This window comes from Pempheris klunzingeri, chromosome 6, assembly GCF_042242105.1.
Source record: "Pempheris klunzingeri isolate RE-2024b chromosome 6, fPemKlu1.hap1, whole genome shotgun sequence".
In the NCBI taxonomy this organism is placed as follows: domain Eukaryota; kingdom Metazoa; phylum Chordata; class Actinopteri; order Acropomatiformes; family Pempheridae; genus Pempheris; species Pempheris klunzingeri.
In genome coordinates, this window is record NC_092017.1 from 19,701,490 (window position 1) to 19,712,239 (window position 10,750).

Below are 10,750 nucleotides of genomic sequence, written 5' to 3' on the forward strand. Positions count from 1 at the left end.
GTGGAAGAAGTATTCAAGATCCTTTACCCAAGAAAAAATCATAATACCGCAATATAAAACACTCAGTGACAACTAATCGTTCTGCATGCAACTGCACTGCAATATGATTATCATTTATTATTATTGTTGAGGCAGAACTGTACGCACAGCTTTTTATTGTAGACATGGAACTCCTTTTAATACTTCACTGTTGGGTAGTAGTTTAGAGCAATTCATCACATTTTATAAGCTCGTTATATGTTTTGCATGTGACGTCTGAATCTGCAAGTAACTACTTAATTACAATAACAATAAGTCAGTACATGCACCTAGTTACTTTTCACAGCTGCTAAATTACTTAATGACCTGAATATTTTCTCATCACTGCCTTCTGCAATATTATATCTTAAATTTCTGTTTGTGTGTTGAGGACAGTTTACTAATATTTCAGTGTTTTTAACGGGTGTTGGCATGTTCAGCTATTGTGTATTTAAAATAAAAGAGGGAACAAAGTGTAAAATGTAAAACAAGGTTTCTGTGTTGATCTAGATCGTCTAGACCTTCATGCATAATCCATCTATCCACACACGCACACACACACTCGCTGCAACGTGACTGTGGTGTCACGTTGACGCCAGACTGTTCTGAAGCACCGCCCAATACGAGCGTCCCCAGTGGTGAACCTATCGCACCCCGGTAGATTTAAACACACGGACTGATTCGAGAAGAGCCGTGGATGAGCGCACCGGAGCGGGGCGGAGCTACAAAGATTCTCTGCTACTCAACCCAAGACCCTGGCGGTAGGGAATAGAGAAAAGAAAACCACCGGACGACTCCAAGAGATTACTTTCCGTGCAGTGTATCAGACCCACATGAGGAAGAAAAATGAGACTCAGGTCTCAAAAAACTGTCACATCTGGCTCGGACGCACCGAAGGGCAACCGGCGGAGGTCCAACAAAGCGACGCCGAAACGGACGCGTTTGAGGGTGACCGAGAGCCCACTTCAAACCAAGGTAACAAATAACGATTATATCCTTACTATTATACCCTTTAATAGCTAATGTCATTGGTATCAGTAATCGTCGCCTTTGTTACAGATTCAGCCGTTTTAGATAAAGGTTTCCGTATCCTGATGCTAGCTTGGTTAGCCGGACGTTGGTTAGCTTAACGTTAACGTTCTCTAAACACAGCAGTAGCTAGCAGGCTAACAGTTAGCTTAGCTGCTGTTGTGTTCAAGCCGCAGCTGGACGATAGGTGGCTCTTCATCCGTGTTCTCGGCTGTGTTTTAGCTTTATATATCTTGTTCTGCTCTTAAAACATGTGGTTTAGGAGCACCCCGAGCTGTAGCGTAATGTGGGGTTACGTTAAGGACTTAAATGCTAAAGTTGAATAGTAATTCAGTAATTCTAAGTGGTGAATGGACAAAGTTGGTCTTTTATTCGGTAGTTTGCACCAAGCTAAGAGCTAACGCAGCTTAACAATGGTACTGCAATAAATCTGAACCCCATCGAGTTTATAGTGTCCTGTTTTAGAGAGCCTTAGATTCAACTTTATAGACATTTTGTTGGAAGTACAGAGTTTTATTGTGCTGTGCACCGTGTAACAAAAGTAACCCCATCGTGTGTGTTGCCTTTGAAGTACTCCGATAGAGCACAGTAACAGTCTGTGAGTTTAAGTTTCACCCTTTTAGCTTTAATTTGACGGTGTTTTCATCTGCATCAGTCAAGCATTGTAAACACTGTAACTCCCCTAATCGAAGAGAAGCAGACCGGACACCTGAGTCTACAACACAAAGGTATCACCAGACTTCCCTGTGTTCCCTGCCTGGGTTTCATCCGTGTGCGGGGCTGCAGGGTTCAGACATGCAGCTCTCTGACGTGGTGTCTCACACAGGATTAAAGAGCCCAGTTGCATGTGAGAGAGGGTCCCAGTAAAGTAGGTCACAGGACACATGCATGTATGACTGTTTACACTGACGACTCCAGCAGTGTGTACTTGCTGTCTCTCTGCTTTGTTTATGGCTCACGTGGGCATTTCCCCTTTTGTGGGACTGTTGCAGAATACTTCCACATACCGATCGTGTAGTACAGGACCGAGGCACAGTTTATACGGGCTCGTAATGCAAACAAGCATAAAGATAGTAGTTCCTGGTACTGACGTGGAAGTCACTGCTAATCTTGCGGTACATACCAGTATTATGATTCTTTTTGACTGAGCATGCTTGATACACTGTTATTGCCGTTACTGTGTTTTGTTGCAATATGAGCAACTTTTCCTTACTGGGGACATTTTCACTCTTAATGGTTCAGGATTATTATTTGGGTGTATATTTGCCACTTTCAAGTGACACAGATATTTTATTATTATATAATCTTGTTTTTTACATGTTTCATTAGGAGGAATTGCCTGAATAGTAAGAATAACTATAATTTCCACAGGTGAAATGGTAGAATGGCACTGGGCATTGCTATGCTTGATAAAAGACCTCCTGGTGAAACGTTTGTGGTGGTGCCCGACCTCGTCTAGACAATGACACTGTTTACATGCACACTCATATTCCACTATTAATCAGAGTATGACAATATTCTGTATTTGATGCGGGTTGTGTAAACGGCATGTTCTGTTTGGATTTTCCAAATCAGGTCATACTACAAAGGTATCATATTCCAATTAATATATGTGGTATTTCACAATATTATTCAGGCGTTAGGAGGAATATTTGGACATGTATACATCTCATTTGGATTATGTGTCTCAGTTGGTGTTTTTGCCCCCATTTGCGACTCACTGCCTCTTGCCTGTTTACAGTCAGCTTTGTGCATTATAAACGAACCAACTAGCCAACAGTTTGCAAGGCTGAGCAAAAAATGTGTGCCTGCAAGAGAAGTTAATATTTCTGGTTAGAATTAAAAATATTAAGTCAATAGACTTTGATAACACCACTATTCTGGATATGCACAAATATTGCAACATTTTCTACGAGGCGGTTGAAAAGAAAGGAAGGAGAAGGCTGTGCTCTCTACACAAAGAAGCAAAAGGGCACAGGCCTTTTCATATCTTGACGTGATAAATAACGTGTCTGACTAAAATTTGGATCTTACCTCAACATGGAACATGGAAATCGGCTTCCTTCCTGAACTAAGATTTACCGACTATAAAAACATTTTTAGAGTGGTATTTTCATTATCATGATACTGTGCTGCGTTATGCTACTTTTTTTTCTGATAATTTTTTACTTTTTACTGTGTAGGATAAAGAGACCTTGGATAATGATTCCCACCACTCAGATGATGAAATTCCCACAATGACGAGGCGGCCACTGCTCCGTGGCCGGGCGAGGAAGAGAGCCATCGCTGTTGATGACAGAGAAACAGGTGTGTTTGGCAGTCTCCAGGTATTCTCATGGATGCTTTTTAAATATTCTGATATTTTTGTTTTTCTGAATATGAATCCCAGAAACTGTTCCCTGCACTTGTTTTTGTGTTTTCTGACCGATCGTCCACTCGTGATCTAGATTTGGCCTTCAAGACTCCAGTCAGGCCCATCATGCGCCATGAGCACATACTGTCGGAGATCGACCCGGTGTCTCCCCGCAACACGACAGCCAGGAACATCTACTCACCCATCGTGCGTTTCCTCACACCCAGCAAAGAGAGTGAGTAAAAATGTTCTCAGACCACTCAACACTTTCACTTCTTTGCCGCTCACTTTGGGAGATATCCAGTCAGTCCTTTGAAGCTTGTTTTCTTTCCTTGTGACTAAAGTGTCTGGTGGAGTAAACTCATATCCCAACCGCAGTATAAATGCACCAGCGTCTTTGTGGTGGCTTGTGGTAAATTCCCACCCTGGGTGCATCACACAGAAGGAACATTTTGAGCCTCTCAGGCTGCCCAGCAGGCTTTAATGTGGCGAGCCGACAGTTGTTATTTATTCTATTGGTGGAGGGCTCAGTGTCCTGTTATAATTCAGTGTGAGTCATTACTTTTCAGTCAAGAACAACTTTAGTACAAAGGTGCAACCTCCTCAGCTTTTGAATTCAAAATGGGTCACTTAGGTGATTCGCGAAGATCAAATGAGTTTTCAAAATGATGAGATGGGGACGGGGATGTGTCTGTGCCCACAATTATTACAAAATCCGGGGGAGTAATTGAGCTGGCCGCAGGCATTTTACACAATAATGAGACCCCACAGTCAAAGAATTCCAGCCCAATATCAAAAAATGTCCCATAAAAATGTTTAGGTGGAAATGTGGTTGTGGGAGCAGCATGACTTCCTTTTTAAGGAGCTCAGTACGCAGAGAAGTAAAATAAGTGTAGTAGTATTAAGCTAAGTATACTGTTTAGGGCTCAGGCGGTCTATGAATAAATGCTGCAGCTACTTTAGGACCAAAGACAGTTTCTGTGTCTGTCTTCCCAGGTGTTGAATAAACTGAAGGTTAGTCCTGAGGTGAGCATCACCTTCGGCCCTGGAGACAAAATTAAGTCTCACTTCAGAGTTACCGTTAACTTTGGCTTCGTGTTTTGCTTCATTTAAGCCCCACAACATAAAACCAAAAGGCGCTGAACAGAGAAAGTGAGCTGCATTGCAGGAAGAAAAGCATGCAAGGCTCGGGCATCCTGCAAAGCAAAGTTAACGGGTGCTCAAAATACGACAGCAGGTGGTAGAGTTCAGTGTAGAAAACAAATGAAATAGAGAATAGTGAAATATAATCACTGTCACATTTAATTTTATGTGCCTGAACGTTGTTTCCCATCTCCCAAAATCCAGTGGAACGCTGTAATAATAACACATAAATAATATATAATTAGGTAATTTTCCAACATACTTTCTTTTGTCTTATTCAGGCTTTAGGGATGAGCTGGTCTTCTGTGTAATGTCTAAATGATCCCCATATTTAACCCTCTTAATAACTAATTTTTAAGTTAAACATATATTCAGTTTCTTCCTCAGTGGGCCAAATTGATGCATCTAAAGTTGACTTTGGTCAATCCTTTGATAACACTGTTCAGGTTTTACATGTTGAATAATAAAGCATCCATTACCACTGAGAATAAACAGCTTCTGGTCTTCCCGTCTTTAAGACAATTCCTTCAAGTAAAGCAAAGGCAAACCTATGCTGAGTTTTCCTGGTTGCTCGTGTTGCTTACAGTTTGTACACCTTGTTTTGTCTGTCCAGATGTGAAGCGTGCAGATGCTGGAAACAACATTTTGATGAGCCCAGAACAAGGTGTGTTTGGTTACGGCTCCATCGACCTTCTTGCTGGGGACGAAGATGATGACGTCTTCAATCCGTAAGTGTTACGCCCCTTTCAGACATGCGTCCCTTTATGTTAATCTGATGACCTAACATTTAACATGTCAGTCTTGTGTCTGAATGAGCTCCCTAGTTACTTTTGCACATAAACCATGCCCGTAATGTTGCTGGGTCGGACATAGTAACATTTCTGCATCATTTTCAACACAACACAAGTCTGACTTGAATACCGTCGGATTAACGTAAAGGCTGCAGCAGCTCAAATTAAGCACACAGAGAGTAAATGCGTGTTGTACTGCCTTCGAAGTTCACTGTAATAAATGTACACATGCTCTAAACCAATTTGATAAATATGGTCATACACTGTCAAAGAGCCAACTTTAAGACACCGAGGAGATCAATCTCCTCAGATCAGATGATAAAAAAAGTAGTAGATAGCGGCGCAACTGCGGCAAAAAAAAAAAAAAAATCATCCAACAGTCTCCAGTGTTATTAATATAGTAATGTTTTTGATTGATTTCCACAGTGCCGTAGCTCATCGCCACTTCCCAGTTTCGTGTCGTTTTGTACGTAATCATCCCTGCGTTAGTGCGTTTTTCTATTCTAAGAGCATTATTTTCCTTTTCTAGCTTTACCTTCATCAAGAACATACCACTGCAGTCACAACATTCCCGACCCCAACTCAGAGACATTCCCCCCAAGACCCGGAGCACGCCGGAGGCCACGCTGGTGGTCGACCTGGTGAGTTTGATCTTCTGGAGCTTCATGGACTGTCACATGGGAACGACACCCAGATACACAAATAACCATAATGCAACTCGAACTTTGATGCAATCTCAACTCGGGGTCCATTTATTGTCTTTGTTCTCCTGAGCTTTCAACTGCATCTCATTGTCCTCTTTAGTGAGTGAACATCCTCTGGTTGGTAGAAAATAGTTTTATGATGCAGCTGTTGAGATGGTTTGAACAACAAACAACCTGCCATGACACCTTTTTAACAGAGTTCACATCATGAACTTTGCAAATTCAAACTACCAAGAACACGTATAAAGAAAGACCTAGTACTTTGTCATAAAGTGGTCGGCATGTAGGACGTCATACATTTTTATTTTTGATTAATTCAGAGAGATCTGCCCTGGAGAACACATTACTGTCACACTGCAGGGCAAGAGCGTGAGTTCACACTTTAGGTTAACATCATGCCAGAAGTCTATTGTAAAAATGTTGTGCATCTGGTTTGCTTGGTGAAATAACTAGCTATGAACTAAAGCAGAGACTTTGCACCTAAAACGAGAAAGCAGTTCTAGATTTACAAATGAATGAACGAATAAACTAAACCACAGTGATCTGTGTTCCTCCAGGAGGAGACTCTGATGTTCAGCTCTCTGAATGTGATCGAGGAGGCAGAGTACACCTTCCACACTGCTTTCCAGGACCATCAGTACAAGGTACCCACTTCCCGCATACACACTTTAAAATTTGAGTCACTCTGAGCTGATGGCTGCACATTTTCAGATATCTAAGCTGGCGTCGAAGGTAAAGCATAGATGAAGTAAACTACCCACTACACCCTTTTAACTGAATGGGAACTGAGGAGAAAATGGAAGATATGTCTCGTTAAATTATTCTTTTTTGCTGCTCTGTTATCGACAGGTGTACATGATCCTACGGCCATATGTCAAAGAGTTCCTGCAGTCCATGGCAAAAATCTATGAGGTATGTATTAATCTGATATAAGATTTAATTGTCTGGTTGTTTATTGGTGCAGTTGACTCTAGACACGTTTTGTCTACGGTCTCAGTTTGTTTTAATGAGACGAGGTGAATTTTATCATTAATGATAAGAAGATAATGTTTTATTTGGCAAAATTGGAACTTCAGCTACACACTCTCCTTCTCTGCACACAGATACTTCTATCACACCTTCCTCTTTATTTTTCTTTTTGTATAGAAATAAATTAAACTTAACGTAGTTTTTCATGGTGTCCTGATGCCCTCTTTGCTCTGGTTTTTGTGTGGACTCGGTCCCAGCTGCTGTTTGTGTTCTGTTACAGCTGTTTGTTTACACGTGCGCAAAGAAAGAATACGCTGAGAAGATCCTGAACATCCTGGACCCGCAGAAAAAACTGTTTCGGTATGTCTCCTTGAGATCTGCTTCCACTCGTGTTTTATAAACTCTTCACTTGGCGGCAGAGACGTGCACTTTGTCAAGTTTATCGGACTCAGTCGGCAAAAGTGTTAGCTTGCTGTCGACCTCTGGACGCTGCTTGGAAATGTTAAGACAGTAGAAATTAGTGTCCTACTGACTTCATGATATTTAACTGTCCAGTAAGCACAGAGATGGAAAAACCTCCATAAAGTATCACACAATGCAATTATTACATAAATTTTTAAAAATTAAATCCAAACGTGATAATCTTTATATATTTCCTTTACTTACCCGTCTCTGTCTTTCTAATTTACAAGCCCCCTTCAGTTCACCACCAGCTAAATATTGTTAGAGGGGACACACGCCTCTAACAACACTCAACAGAAACAGGTGTGAGTGTTTTTAACCTATCGATGATTTCCCTCGTAGACACCGCCTGTATCAGGATGACTGCGCCTGCGTCCTCGGCCACTACATCAAAGATCTCAACATCCTCGGGAGGGATCTCGCCAAGACTGTCGTTCTGGACAACGCACCCCACACATACCCGTACCACGTAAGTACCGTGGAGCTGTGGTTTTAGACGGCAGTTTAACTTCTCGTTTCGTGTCATTTTCATTGCTCTTCCTGGATCAGGCTGGTTATCAGGAAATCCACACTGTGTCGATCCGTTTCTCAATACTTTTTGACTTCTCTGTTGCAGATGTAAATGTTTATAAATGGGACACAGGTGCATTTCGCAGCTGACAAAAGAGTTTTTATTCATTGATGTTTTTGGTGTTTTTGCAGCTGATGAACACGATTCCCATCCGGAGCTGGTCTGGAGAGTCACAGGACCGAGAACTGCAGAAGCTCATCCCCTCCATGGAGAAATTGTCTGCAGCGGTACGTCCGTTATCTCATCAGCACCCATGATTATTTGATTTTGTTTTGTAGCAGAAATCAGTTACGGCGTCCCCCAGTCATCCTGTAGGGACACAAGAGAGTCTAGTCTACTTAGTCTATGTTCTTACTGCACGTCTCAGTGCTGAATTCAGATGTAGTGCACCGATCCATTTTTTGCTTTGTTTGGTCAGGTTCTAGTGTGAATGGGTCACGGTCCTGAGCTGACCTGCACGCAGCACGCTGTCGTTCAGAAGTAAAGGTTGAGGTCTCTGACGTCACAGTTTACAGGTTCATTTATAAGATGTGCAGTGAAGCCAGCAAAGTCGTGCTTTGTGATAACAAGGATGAGGAGAATGTTTTTAATTATGGCTTTTTGTGGAGCGTCGGCATCTCCTTATATACGGAGGCGTCTGTGGATGTAGAGTCGGAGCCAGGAGTGATGGGATCATGACATGAAATGGCTTCACAGAAACTGTTTCCACCAAAGTTCTCAGGATGTCCTGGGCTCCGCCAGCGCCTCTCAACAAGTCTCTGGTAGCACGTAGGAGTTGGGTTGTGTTGGCTGGAAACAGGTTTGACAGAAGCATGAATTTCCATCATTTCTGAGGTCGCCAAGCAAAAATCAGATCTGATCAGATCTGATTCAGGACCACATATGAAAGTGGCACAAATCAGTTAAAAAGATCAGATTCAGTGTGATTTGTGAAAATCAGATCTGAGTTACATCTGAGCAAAAAAAAAAAAAAAAAAAGGCTGAACATGGCCTTAAATAGGGCCGTGGCAATTAAAGACAGGGTATGTGACTCATTTTAAAAGCATTTCTTTGTTATATAGGTTGAATTTCTCATTACAGCCTCAATAGATTAAATGGTTTGACAAAATAATTTTTAAAAATGTGTTGGCTGTCTCAGGTCTGTAATAAGCCTGTCCAATGATATCATTTGGTCTGAATGAAATGACTGGACAGGCGACCTGCCTGTCACCTTTTTAATGCATGTGAATGTGCAGCCATCGATCTGATACACTGGATCAGTGTCAGTGATAATGAGTGTTTACGTCGACGTAGTTTTTAGTGCCACAGTGATCCCTGGCCTCGTGTCTCATAGGAATGATTGATTTCCACACAGTGAGGTTGGGTTGGTAGGTAGAATGCAGCTAACGATCATTTTCACTGATTGATGAATTTGTTTTGACTATAAAATGTCAGAATAGTGGAAACTGTGCGATTTAATACTGAGTGCTGTTGTTGCAGATAGTTTTCATGTGTTGGTTTTATTCTTAAAGCCGTGGTCTTTGGACTGTGTGTTTTAACCAGTCACTGAGTTGAGGATAAAAACAGCTGGTTATCTGCAGCAGCATCTGCCTGCCGTCTTTCCTCCCCCGGTTTCATCGTTCAGTCCGAATATCTCCTGTTGTGTTTTTTCAGGAGGATTTTCGGGAGGTGCTGAAGAAGAGGAAGGATCACTTCCACCGGTTGCTGTCAGAGGACTAACAGGACTCTCCTCCTCCCCCGACCCTCACTTTAAATACTCTATGTGACTTTCACAGCTCATGTTTGCTTTCTTAATGCTTTGGCTAAAAGCAGAATCCAGTTGGAATTAGCTAAACCTGAAGCCTGCTGGTTTATAGTGGACCTGCTCGCCCTCCTCCGCCCCCCCCCTGATGACTTTAAAGGACGGCACATCGGTATTTCAAACATGCTCGTCGTTCGTCACCAAAACCCCCGTTTCTCCAAGACTCATTCCACAGGGCAATGAACTGCTACCCCGTGTTTGTGTATATTTACCAACCAAAACTTGAAAGATGATGTTTATAGTCATGATTTTTTATTTATTGATTATATTGTTAATCAACCACCGTTATCTCTGTATATTTTAGATATGCGTTTTTATGCAATAAAATGGCCCTAATAACAAAAAGAGTGTCATCTGTTCCAGTTCTGTGAAATTCTGTTTGATTTGATACCAGATGTGTTTCATCACAGTAGTGCTGTTCTTTTATTTCCTATAAAATGCTGTTCCTGAGAAAATAAAACCCACCACTTCCTGTGCAGCAGGAAAGAGCCACCACAGCGTCAGAGGAGCGGATGGAAAAGATGAAACAATGTTTTAATTCAGGAATATCACCATCACACAACTTTAGTTTTAACACAGTATATCAGATTTTTGACGGCATGATGGGCTCTAAATGTGTCTGTGGGATCTCAGATTAATGTGAAAAAAACAAAGGTTCATTTGTTCTTCATGTTTAATCAAAACAAAAGAAGAAAAATATTGAAAGGTCAAAACCAAACTGTTAAATTATATTTAACTGCAGGAATGTTACAGTGATACCAAAGAAAATTAAATTAAAAGGACTGAAACTGCAGATTATTTTAATTATATATTAAACTATTATTTCTTCATTTAGTGATTCAGACTAAAATCTTTGGAAATGGTAAAAAAAACCAAAAAAAAAACCTGCAAGGATATAAAACAGTCAAG

The 10,750-nt window shown here is 41.4% G+C and overlaps 1 protein-coding gene across 1 annotated transcript; it reads left to right on the forward strand.

The window, feature by feature from the left end:
* The first annotated feature begins 739 nt into the window (after window positions 1–739).
* ctdspl3 (CTD (carboxy-terminal domain, RNA polymerase II, polypeptide A) small phosphatase like 3) lies at window positions 740–10,167 on the forward strand. The gene is made up of 11 exons (XM_070832382.1): window positions 740–993; window positions 3,231–3,354; window positions 3,495–3,635; window positions 5,157–5,271; window positions 5,864–5,975; window positions 6,596–6,682; window positions 6,888–6,950; window positions 7,288–7,367; window positions 7,812–7,938; window positions 8,172–8,267; window positions 9,694–10,167. The coding sequence occupies exons 1-11, from the start codon at window positions 865–867 to the stop codon at window positions 9,757–9,759; spliced, it is 1,140 nt and encodes a 379-aa protein (XP_070688483.1). The 5' UTR covers window positions 740–864; the 3' UTR covers window positions 9,760–10,167.
* The last annotated feature ends 583 nt before the right edge of the window (window positions 10,168–10,750 follow it).